At 34.0% G+C, this 13,475-nt stretch overlaps 1 protein-coding gene across 1 annotated transcript; it reads right to left on the reverse strand.

Annotated features, from left to right (window-relative positions):
- Positions 1-2,948: 2,948 nt before the first annotated feature.
- On the reverse strand, positions 2,949-4,411 carry EDA6 (embryo sac development arrest 6). Its single transcript, XM_089047011.1, has one exon. The coding sequence runs from the start codon at positions 3,872-3,874 to the stop codon at positions 3,431-3,433; it is 444 nt and encodes a 147-aa protein (XP_088903137.1). The 5' UTR covers positions 3,875-4,411; the 3' UTR covers positions 2,949-3,430.
- Positions 4,412-13,475: the final 9,064 nt, after the last annotated feature.

A 13,475-nucleotide genomic window follows, 5' to 3' on the forward strand; every position in this document is an offset into this window, starting at 1 on the left:
ACAATTATTTTCATAGTTTTTATGCTAATATATCAAGAATTAGTTGTGTCTTCGAATAGTTATGACTTTTTTTTTTAAGACCTTTCCTATTGAGAGCGGCGTTAATATACTAAACTCACACACACTATACAAATATTAGGACTAAAACCCATAACCTGTCCTGGATGAGCAATTACTTCAAACCACTATACTAATAGGTCCTTTGCTCAAATAATTAGGATTAGAATACACTATTCATTCTCAAGGAAAACATGACATAAATTAAGTTTATTTTAATTAGGGATAAAAATTAAAAATTGCAATTAATTATGAAGCAATACTTAATAACTCTGTGTTGTTTGATGAGTTCAATGTTAATTATGAATGGTTGACCCCATGAATAATTTTTGGCTATACATTACATCGTTTATTCCTTTTTGTTCTTTTTGAATGAAAGGGTTACGTGCCTCAGTGTTTATCGTTTAGCCTAAAGACAATTCAAAACAAAGAACTAGAGGGGGGACACGCATGAATTGTTGACTGCTGGTTTTGGAAGTTTGTATAGCCACTGAGATAATGGAGCTTTTCAGAAATTAAATCCAAGTGCAAACTCATTCATCCCTTCGTCGCTGACTCTCAATGAAGTACTCCAAATCACTTTAGTTTACGGAAAATAAAATTAAACTCGAGTGCAAATGGGGTGAGTATTTTAGTGAACTAAATTATAAATTAACTAGGACATTTTGTTTTTGGTGAGAGTTTGAAAGGGAAAGGAGACGAGAAAAATGGCCTTGAGATTCAAATCTGAGAAAATTGATCTGTAAATGAATCATCTTACCATTGAAATATAGACCTGTTGGCATTAACTTAAGACCTTCTTTTGATAAGACAAGTTGATTTTATCAGGTACTATTCTTTTATCTTTTTTAAGTCTAAGTATGTGTGAGTGGCTGATATCTAAAGTGTTGTAGTACTCTCACATATAGTAAGGTACGAACTTTAGAAAAAGAGAGTAGAATAACTCTACAACGTCCAAAATACAAATCATGAGCTGCGGTCGACATGATTGACGTGGCGGTGTTAATTCATAATGAAAAGAGTAAGGAGTTGGAGAGAGCTGGTAGAAATTGATGACCGATGGTGGTGATCCTTTATTTGGAACTTCGATCAAAATCAAATGTAAAATCACCTAACTCGTTTGAAATGCAATCTAACCAAAGCACCAAGCTTCAAGCCAGATCATGAGTGTAATGTATAGGAAATAAACGAGTACTAATATCTTAATCGGTATGTAAAATCAATGTTTATATTGTCAAATTCACAATATGATAAAAAGCATCTTGCACGTTTTCAAACTATCTTGATCAGAACGAAAATACGTACTCTATATATACCACTCATTATACTAGTATGTCAAAATGGAGAAAATTATTGCATAGAGTTGTTGTATACAACTTTCTTCTCAAAAAAATTAGGAACATCATTAACAAGGGGGGCTGAATATGAGAGAAGTGTTGTATACGGTACCGGCAAGATGTTTTGTGGATGTAGGGTTCATTTATAGAAGTTGTGTCACAAATGACTTACTGTATTAACACAGCTTAATGGGGAAACTTCCTCGAAACTTACACGCAAAAAAAAGAGGTTGTGTGTTGATGGAAGAAAGAAAGCACATGAATTTTCGACAGGAAAACGTCAGCACAAGGCTTGTTCAGACAAGAATTGCTCTAAAATTTTGGCACAACTCTCTCATTTAACTTCAAGAAGTGGGTTTCCAGACAAGACATTTTCCTTTTAGAGGAAGGTTTTGGTAACAATTCATCCCAATGTTTTTTTTTTTTTTTTAAATTTCATTTTTGAGGTTTTTGGGGGCTTGTTTATGACAATACATGTAAAATCTAGGGTTGGGCATTTGCACGAAAAACTGGCCACACTGACTGAACAGAAACGACCACGCCAACTTATCTTCTTTTTCCTTCTTCTCTCTCTCTCTCTCTCTCTTCCCCCAGATCTGCTCGGGCTTATCATCTTGTTGAATCTTGTCGTTCGGTCCATTCTGCTCTTTTTTCTCCTTATCTCCGCCACTAGTTTCATCTATCTCTATCTCGACTCGAATCTCATTTAAGTCGACTGAATCGAGCTTTCTCGATGAACCAATCACAGTTGATAGAAACTTTGGACGGTTTGGTATTAGATCCCAGAAATGACTCACCTATGAGAGCAGTTCCATTATCGATTCCAGCCAAAAAAGGAACCAAACCGCATCGAGCCCAGACCTAGTAAAATCACCTCACCCTTTTTTTTTTTTTTTTTTTTTTTTTGGGGCTAATTTGACCATTTATACTATAAATTATATTTAATGGGGACCTCGAGGCCATGATTTGTGTGCTTTGATTAGCTTCTGTTGAGCATTGCATTTGGTACGTACACACATGACAACCCACAGCTCATGGATCACGTTGTTGATTAGGAAAACTTAGTTTTAAAATTGTGGATTACTAGACTAATCAGAAAATTGGATACGAACACTTAATTCATACCATAAAAGACTGAATATAATAAGGAACTAGATTCATAGACAACCTGGTACAAAATAATCCGTCCAATGCTTTAATTATATACCACCTTTATTAGAGAGATTGTACACAAAATATACAAAAATGTGGTATGTCTAGCATTGTTCATTATACGATTACGATGACTATTAGTCGCATAATTCGAGTTACGGGTGTTACTGATATTTCCTTCTACGCAAGTCCAACCCAGGACCTGAAAACCTTAAGTTATACCAGAAAGCCTAGAAGCTTAATGGCAGGAGCAACTGTAATAAATCTGAATAATCTGCCACCACAACAACCTAACAACTTACCCGATGCCCAAGTGTATTTGTATACATTATACATACGTACCCACATCAAGCAAGCATGCATGCAACGATATATGCAAAACAAAGAACTCACAAACACAGATATATAATTGTCGAAAATCGACTTTAAATATATAGATTAAATAAGCTAATCAACAAGAACAACAGATTAAGCACCGGAATTTCAAATGGCTCCGATCTTCACACAGCAGACATGCATTCTGTCATCTCTCTCTTAACTTCTTCTTCGTCTTCTTCTTCTTCGTCATACTCCTACAAATAAATACAACAAAACACAGAACGCAGACATTATCGTCATCACAAACAGAAGAGAGAGAGAGAGGGAGAGAGAGAGAGAAATGGTTTTGATCTCACTCGCCGCCTTCACACTCTCTCACACTCGCTTACTCTCTCACTGTTTACGAAATCCTGCGCTTCGTTTTGAATCAGAAACTCAGCCGCTTCTATTTACTATCAACTACTACGCCAACTAGCTGACGTGGACCAAAACCATCCAGCCAATCACCAAGCGCCACGTCCCCAACTTACGCAACAATACAAGTCCCGTTATATATGTCCTTGTTGTCACATCTGAATCCACTTCGCCAGTTGCGTCGGGTTCACAATCCCCGGAATGTGGGCCCCATCCGTCTTCAACATGCTCGCCACCTCAGCGTAACTCTCCTGCGCCGCACCCACACCCGAACCTGAGCCCGCCCCGACTTTCCCGGCTTCGACCGGCTTCCCCCTCCTCGGCTCGGCTGACGAGCTCATCAGCGGCACCGCCTCGGCTCGAGCCGGGTCGAACTTCTGACCGAACAGCGTGCCCTTCGTTAAATACTCGTACGCCATGTAGCCCGCCAGCAGCCGATTCGACGACAAAGTCGGAGCTGTCGTTTGGCTTAGGGTTGGAGCCTTTGGAGCCGGCTGTTTAAAGCCGTTGGACGAGGCATTGGCTTGTCTCTCCTTTCGCTTTCTGGATGGGCCAGGTGGCACGATCCTACGGCTATGGCTTTGTTGGAAACTCATCTGTAAGTTTTGAAAGATGTGAATTTAAAACTCCATGCCACGTCAGCGAACGAACCTCGAAATAGAAAAAAGCCAGAGTGGGCAAAACCGTCAAGTGGGGATTCGTTGCCGGGGGACAAATGCGTCAAATCAGGTACCGGAGGACTCTTTTTTTAAAACGCCAGAGTGAGGATTTGTAGAGTTAGAAATGTAATTTCACAAAGAAAACAAAGAAGAAGAAAAATGCCTTTTTAGAGAAACAAAAGGAAATTTGAAAAAGAAAAATAATTATTTGTGAATTGGAAGAAGATGGGGTGGGGATTGGGGGTTAGGTTAGAGGCTTAGATTCGATAGATGAAATCGGATCCAGGTAGCTGTGGCCCGAACCGATTGGGATGGTGATGTATCGGAGTGTACACACGGCGAAGAGAGAAGTGGGGCCACCGGAATCTGGCGGAGTATGGGGAGATACAGAGGTTGAGATTGTAGAGAGAGAGAGAGAGAGAGAGAGAGAGAGAGAGGAGGAAGAAAGAAGATTGGGGATTAAATAGAGAGAGGGAGACTGACTGAAGCGGCGTGGTTCATGAATTTATATGTGGTTTGGTTTTACATATGCCCCGCAGTTTTTACGGAATGACATAAATGCCATTGCTATTGTCAAATGACTCAACTGCCCTTTTGTTGTGAAATACTATCAGCCATGTTTGTTTTAATGAAAAAAAGTTAGGGAGTTTCACTAAAACATCCAAAATGGGGGTTGAAATTATAAAAAAACCCAAACACTATTTAAACATATAAACACACCCAAAACCCATCATTACACACACTCAAAACTCATTTATAAACACACCCAAAAAGTTGACTTTGGGGTTAATTTTAAGTGTGTTTCTATGTTTAAATAGTGCTTGGAGTTTTTTTATAAATACATGTTCTAGGAATTGGGTTTATTTATAAATTTGTAAAACAGTTAAGGGGGAGGGGAGGCTACCCATTTCCGGGATCAAGGTGTATCAAGGTCTTTTTGATGACTTACAAAGGGAGTCTTAACCTCTTTTTGAGTTTTTACTAATTACCCACTAAGAGAGATTGTCGGCAGCAAGACTCGAACTTATATCTAAATACGAAGATAATGATCATTACCAACTCAACCAATCGTCGTTTTTTACCAACTATATTTTTAATTATCAAAAGATTAAGTGATATCGCATAGAAAGCCATGAAACGCAGCCATATAGACCATCGGGTTTGGTCATGGCGGCTGCACAATCGCAGCGGCAGGCGTAGATAAAATACTTTATTTTTCCATGCCAAAAGAAATGGTGTCAAAGTTATTTTAAAATCTAGAGAGATGTATTGAATAACTTCTTACCATGATTTTCCACACGAAGATTTGATTATGTGGATCGATGTTTTTATAGTGTTGTACATTTGATCTATAGAATGATAATGAGAAATGTTTAGGAGAGTTGTCTAATAATGTAGAAACGGCTAACAAAAAAAAAATACACAACCAAATGAACATACGGGTGACTATGGTTAGCACTACTTAGAACTAATTAATTCGTAACTAATGTATTCAACATAATAAAGTAAAATATGTCAAACAAAATACTCATAACTCTACACCAAAGTATTTCATAGAAAAAATATATATATATATACATTGTAACCGAAAGAAAAGATTTCGAAGAAAAAACAAAAATTAGTATAAAAATTCCAAAAAAATATAACGATATAAATGATACTCTAGTCTTCGTCATCTTCATCATTATTATCGTCTTCTCCGAAAAATGCCACAATTTTCTCAAGTTTATTAAGTGAGAAACTCAAAATGCATCTCCTCCAATATCTCACTTCTAACATTCAAGTCATTGTTTGACCCAAAAAAATATATCAAGTCATTATTAGAAATTGCATGGACCAAAAATAGTTTTTCAACATCAGGGATTTTTTTTACTCTACATCGCATCGAGATCTTTTAGGATAAAATCAATCACAAGACTTTAGATGATAGAACTAACACCGCATCACATAAAGTTGTTAAATTAGAGACAATTAATTGAGCACACATAGGGTGATTAAGGCGGTGTCAACTCAAGTATACAAAAGCAATGAGTTGCCAACAAGTGATATGAGAGTCAATAATTTGGAAAATATCCCACATCGGAAAATAATCCACAATGGAAAATGTTAGGGGGCATTTGGTATCCTATTTAAACAGGGAACTCAAAAACTTTGATCTTTCTTAAAAACAAGGAGTTCTTAAATCTATTTTTAAGATTCAAAAACTTGTTTGATATGCAACTTGAAAATTTCTTTCAAATTTTTAAAATTTGAGAACTTGTGGGTTATTAGAAAATAAAAAATAAAAAAACATATGCTTTTTGTTTTTAATAATTATGGTGTTTTTTTTAGTTGTTCTTGAGTTTGAGTTTTTAAAAATAGGACTACCAAATAGGTTTTCTTTGTTTTGGACTTAAATTCTGTTTTTGAGTGTAAAAGTCGGATTCAAGTTGAATACCAAACAGGGCCTTATCTTTTCCAAACAATTTGGCATGCCATCTTAACAGCAAGATAATTTGAACATTTGATTTGATGAATTCAAGTTCAAATATATGATTTAGATTATAATTAGCAACTTTAAGTACCTTGAAGCTTACCATCTCAAACATATAACAAAAGAAAATTTGTCGAATGGAATTTCGATTTTTTTTTTTTTTGGGGTTAAGTTTTTGTCTTTTTTTCTCTTGCCAGAATCTTTTAAAGTAATGTTATTTTTGGGTCGGTAAGTAAGTTCTTTAAAATAAATAAATAAAAGAAGTGTAAAGCTATAAAGAATAGCCAAAACTTTTTTTTTTCCTGAGAAAAAAATAGCTCCTAAAAAAAATCTTTTTTTAAAAAAAAACTATTGGGCAAAGGGCCTTGAGCTTATCTATGTTGGAGGTTGCCCGACAAGGACGTTAAGGGTCGATCGGGGGTCCATATTTCTGTGTCTCTTTCATTAGTATTTGCATCAACTAAATTGGTGGTATTGACAAATAAATGATGATGATGATATATATATTTATGATGAGTGTGATATTTAATTGTGATTAACGCTATTATGTTATTATGTAATTTTGTTGTGATTGTATTACCCGGTCGTAAAAGTACTTTGCAAATATCATATCATTTATAAAATAATAATAAAATCCAATATACCCTTCAACACACATATTTTGAGAAATTAATTATAAGACATGTTTCGCTAACAGAGTCTAACCCAGTCAATAGAAGAGCCTTATAGACCAGAATATTAGTCATGATACAACTGGAAAAAAAAAATGAGATTAATATCCCGCAGAAAGAACTGATATGTATTGCGACCTTTTCATACCTACTCCGATAAAGGAAAAATAATGGCATATATGGTGGGCAACACCAAATTTGCATGATTCACCAACCAAACTAACATGGCAGTAGTAGGAGTCTCAGTTCTCTTGGTCTTCATAGACTAAAGATTTTGTAGGTCATCTATTGTTATATATATATAGTCAAACGAGTGTGCTATTGTTGAGTCAGAATGCGATAAATGATTTAAGTTTGGTTCATACCTCAATATATCACTTTATATTTTGGAATGAATGTCAAATTATCACTAGACTTTGACCCAACAATTAGTCACCCATAGAGCAGAGCTATTGTAGATATAAAATAATTGTGATTTTTGTAGAAATGTCACATGAATTTATATATTATTTTTAATTTGTCACTTTAAAAAATAAAATAAAAATAAAAATAAAAAATAAAAAGAGAGAAATATCACCTGAATTTTTCAAAATCCATGATTTGTCATCTAACTTTAATACCATCCAATTTTCCATCAAATTTTAAGGATATTTTTGTCTTTCCATTTTCAATGGTATTCTAAAAATAGAAAAAATCATTATATAAATTTTTTATATCTTTTAAACAATTAAAATTGTATAAACAAAATCTCAGTCCAATGATTCCTCACGACATTAAATGAGAAACATGATTGTAAATAAATCAAAACCACGATTTTTGTTTATGTAAACGAAAGTCTAAATTATAAGGGGAGGGATGAGGGTTTCTCTCTCTCACACGCACATACACACTACTAATATGTGATGGGGGTTTGAACTTGAGAATATTGATCAGCAAGTCAAGACCCTTTTTCACTAAATTAGAACCCATTGGCATCAAAAACACAATTTGAAGGAAGCAAACAAACGTATTATCTAGGGACAGATCCAGGATTTTAAAATCGATTGGGATGAATTTACCTTACAAAGAAACTCGACGCCACAGGTGAATTTCATTGATAACAAAAAATGATACACATACACTTTTCATTATCAATATTATCGAAAAATTCCCTTAGATGAAAGTGCACATAGAATAAGAAGAGTCAACACCAAACTCTTATTCATGATTTTTTTAAAATAAAAAAATTCAAAATCTTAACAAAATCCCTAATAATTGAGTGAAGAAAATTATCACGACAAAAAAGAGAGAGGAAAGTTTTGCTATGTTTCTCACATGCTTGCTTACTCAAGTGTGCTTTTGAGTTGTATAATAGGTATCGGGTGAGTTGGTTTCAAATATGGGATGGCCTACGGCTATTTGAATACATGTTTTTTAGTATGGACTTATAATTAAGCAGGACATTAAAGTGATTGGTTGTTATAAAAACCTTCTTAGGTGGGGCATGGTGATCTTGGGCTCTTCACCTTAACATTGGTGGTTGAAGTCACACAAAGCACACCCCCTACAGTCGGGGTTAGTCGGGTCTCCCAACCCAAAGGTTGGGCAGCAACCACACCAGGAATACATGTTTTTTCCTTTTTTTTTGGGTGTGAAAAGACTACATGATATTTAATAATGAAAAAAAAATTTCGTATGGGCTGTAGCAAATATAGCCTTCTACATGCATCTGTCCTTGTCTAGGACCAAACATTCCGACGCAAAAAAAGAAAGCAAAAAACACGGACTAAACATGTGAAATGTTAAATTACATGTTACACGTTAAACATGTTATTGAATTGGTTCAGTGTTAGTTGAAGTTTTAGGAGAAAGAAACAATGATAGCGTTATTTTGTTATTTTCGATCAATACCGTTATGACACGCGTGATAACATTTTCACATGACATAACATTATCGGCTAGAAATAGCAAAATAATTTTATTCTCGTTGCAATTAAGTTTTTATCGAGTTGTAGTCCTAAAAATAGCCATTTCACATCAAATCAAATCAATTACAGCTAAGATAAAACAATTAAAATTGGTGGAATTAGGTTGAATCAGTCAACTTGATCGATTGATTTTGGTAAGAATTTTGAGCGCTCTTGGTACAAAGCAGTATTCCATGTGATTATAACTTTGAAATCACATAACAAAAAAGGGCAGCCTCTTAAAAAATAAAAATTAAAGCAAATAAGGGGAGAAAACATACCAAGAGAAAGTACTGAAAGGTATGAAACAAATCATTGTTATTAGTCTTTGCTATTTTAGTTTTGGAATAATCAATTCCTTGCGTTGCGGTGGATTTGGCTACTATACTTTGTTTTATTATTGTAATTTCCGGGGGGGACCTTCCCCTAAAGTGTCATTAGGGGACAAGACCCGATGTTACTTGGTTGAATGTTCTTCAATTACCACATAAAGGAAGCCGTTGTGTTACATTGTGACTTTGAAAAAAGTTTCGGTCTAATAAGGTTTCTATCAGCATTCGTCATCACTGGCGACTACAGTCTAATACATATCCTTTTCAGACATCTATATCACATTGTATATTCGACACATCACATGCTTGTGTAATATTTTTAAAATTTATATAAGATATATACAATTGAGGATTTAAATTCAAAATCTCTTCTAACATACAATGAGAATTATGACTAGATCACAGCATATATGCTATGAGTATATATAAGAAGAAAACTACCAATAGATGAATACATGCACAACACAATGACTTCTTGTTAAATTCTTAATAATTTTGAGGAGGAGGCTACGGCCTACAGCTGATTACAGTCACTGTCACGTTTGGCGTGCGTGTTGTGGCAAATATGGAAAGAGAGAGCATTCATCATGCTGCCAAATCAAAGGAGACTTGCCAAATTTTTAACAAACTTTGTCTCTCAACTCAACACGTGTTATGTTCTTAGCTTATGAGAACATTTGACCAGAAAAACAAAGGGGTGAGCAAGGACGAGCCCAAACAAGCAATTTCAAGACAAAGCCCAAAGGATTGCAAGGCTTACCAAAAAGAAGCTCAACAACGAGTATAAGCCCAGAGCCGACTCCAAGGAAACCGACAAAAAATGATTCCGATAATGTTTGACAGAAAAACTTAAAATGTTTCTGAGTTAAAACATTCCTTTTGTCTGGAGATGCAAATGTTTCTTGAGGAAGCACTTTCAAGTGCCTTTCTATGGAGCATTTGGATTTTAAATGAAAATTTATGCGTTTTCAATAAAAGCGCTTATGAAGTGCTTAATCTTTTTGCTAATCATCTGGGTTATTCTTTCAACCATTTCTTTTTCAGCTACGTTTGGTAGTTTTGACAAAGGAAGAACTGAATCCTTTTGCTTTCTTGCGTTGGGGATTTATGGGATGACTGGATTTACCAAATGTCATCAATGGAGTACGACTTATGTTTTACTTTTGTGGATTGAGCATGGGCCTTCTTGGCAATGATGTATCAGATTCAGTTCCAAGCTATCAAAAAAGAAAACCCTAATCTTGATCACTGGCTACACCTACATTCATAGTAGTAGTACCATAACCACCAATTTCATACTGTGGTACCAACTCTATTTTCTAATACTATCCTCTACATTTTATCAGGAAGATATTCAATATTCAAAATTTTCCGTTTAAAAAAAAAACAAATTAAAAACGATAGTAATTTTATTGATAACACAAAAAAAAGTACAAAGTATGCGCAATGCCAAATATGAGTACAACATCTCCAATGACCAAATACAAAAATAAATTTGTTTGATCTTGAGAGAATTATGTATGTCAGAAAAACCTAAAAACTCGAATTTGGCAGACAAGAAGCCTCTGTACTCAGACCTACGAAATTTTTTCCAATTCTAAATTAATTATAAGAGAAGAAAAAGAGCAAAGTTTGGCTCCTTAAAACCAATGAGGTTTTGACACTTGTTAATGTTGCTATCCCCCGATTTTAAATCAATTATAAGAAAAGAAAAAGTATATATATATACTAGTTAATCATTAGTGCCTCACTTGTTTGATCAATGTGTTGATGTACACATTGATTTAACTTAGAAATGATTTATATTATATGCAAGTCTTAAAGTTGCATATAACCCTATACACAAATTAATGGGCTAGAAAGTGATCCACCAAACCAAAGGGAGGCTGGATCGAAAAAACTGGAGGCGTGATTAATTTCCCCCTAAAAACTGTCGGTTTGCTTGACCTCTCTCCTCTTCACTATTCCCAGCACTAGCACTACTTGAAGGACGTCCAATCCAAGGTCCTCAATAATATATATAGTAACCTACCTCATTAATAAACCATCCTTAAATGCATGACAATTATTGGACCAAATTATTCATGTGGTACTAGTTTTACAACTGGATTTTACAACAAAATTTAATATTGGTTCGGTTTAGCTGCATGATGCTGTCCACGACGATGGTTTCATCCTAGGAAGTTGAAATCATCACAAATTAATATTGGTTTGGTTTAATTTGCTTGAATTAAAGTGAGACCAGCTGTGCCAAATAAACATCAATTAATGGATTGGGGATCTGACACATCCATGCCGGAAAAAATCCATTTGATGCTTAAGTTAGTTGAGTGTTTAGAAGTAAAGTATACGAGAGAATTGTGATATTTGGCGATAATACCCTAACGCTTAGGTTTTACCTTAGCCCGGTCCATAGGATATTTTACCTCAACAACACATATACACAGTAGTAGGACATGAACATTTCCTTCTCAAATGTTATCCATTTGTATTATAGATCAAGACTCCCTCGTCACCAAAAGAATCAAAGACGTGTGCTACCAGATCACCTGCTTCATAAAATTACTCTACAATCAGTTATTAGAACAGCTGGAAGTTTCAAAACGATAGTCATATGGTTATGGTCATTGTTATTAGGGCTTGTTTAATATAGGTCCCTACATTTTCTATTTCCTAGACATATGCCCTATCATTCTATAAATCTATATGTAAAACTCAATTTCAAATTTAAATGACCAGTAGGATATAAGAGGTCATAGTATTCCTACATTTCTACATCATTGCCACTAAACTTCATATTTTATTTATAATTTATTTCAAGCATTTTATTAACTACCATAATTGTAATTAATACTCCCTATTAATAGCATATCAATCACCACATTTCTTTTGTTACTATTCTCTCTAACATATCACCCATTGCAAACCAAAAATATATATATGTAAATTACATATCCAATAATGTACCTATGAAAAATATAAATATAAATATATACGTACAAAAATATAGGTATATTATTTACCAAAAAAAATTTACAGAAAAATAAGTACATGATAATTTATAGAAAATATAGATACACAATAATTTATTGAAAATAATAGGTAGATTATTACAGAAAAATAGGTACATAATAATTTATAGAAAACATAGATACACAATAATTTGTAATAAAAAAATAATAGGTAGATTATTATCCATGAAAAAACTAAATTATAGAAAAATAGGTGCACAATAATTTATATATATAAAAAAATAGGTAGATTATTACAGAAAAATAGGTACACAATAATTTATAATTAAAAAATAGGTAGATTATTATCCATGAAAAAAGTTGGTACAATAAATGAAATCCAAGTTCAAAAATAGGTAATTATTATTAGGGAAAGATGGAACAAAATTTCAAAAAGGCAATAAGGAAAACATACTTTTTTGGCCAACAAATTGTTGACTATATTAATGAATTTTAATAATAAAACGGATAATTAATTGCAGACAAAATTTTTAGAGGGAATCACCACAATAAATTGGGGAACCAAAAATTAAAACATCACCCCATTACACATTGAAAAATAAATAGGGTATTTTGGCAATCAAAAAATTATAATAAATCAGATATTGAGTTTAATAAGATAACTTGATGAGTTGGATCCTAATCATGGGTTTTTACTTGTAAAAATTGGGTATTATTTATATAAACAAAAAGTGAAGGGTTACAGGTAAAGTAAGTTGAATTTAAAGGGTGTAAGCCAAATTTACTATTGTTATTAAGAAAAGAAGAATATCTCAACAAGACATGACATTCATATTTTTGAAGTGTGCCCACCTCACTTCACACCGTCGACAGAGAAGATATAACGAGTCATCAGAATAGTTTCGAAGGGACCAAAACACATTAATTCACGATCCAGCTTCTTTTTTCAGCTTTCTTTCATGAGGCGAGAATTTAGATTGTATGACATTTTTCAATGCATACTTTGTTTGATGAGAATTTAAATGCGAGCAAGACAGGAAGAGCAAGTTTTCTACAGGCAATAAATTCTTCATCTACATAGCACATGGCACAGTTAGCAAAGAACCATTGAGACAACTAGTTAGTTGGATCTCCAAAATAACAA

The sequence above is a fragment of the Prunus mume genome, linkage group LG2, assembly GCF_029339155.1.
Source record: "Prunus mume cultivar Tortuosa linkage group LG2, ASM2933915v1, whole genome shotgun sequence".
Taxonomy (NCBI): Eukaryota; Viridiplantae; Streptophyta; class Magnoliopsida; order Rosales; family Rosaceae; genus Prunus; species Prunus mume.

Excerpts from the sequence above, each read along its gene's own strand:
- EDA6 (XM_089047011.1), bottom strand. The coding sequence starts at position 3,874 with ATGAGTTTCCAACAAAGCCATAGCCGTAGGATCGTGCCACCTGGCCCA.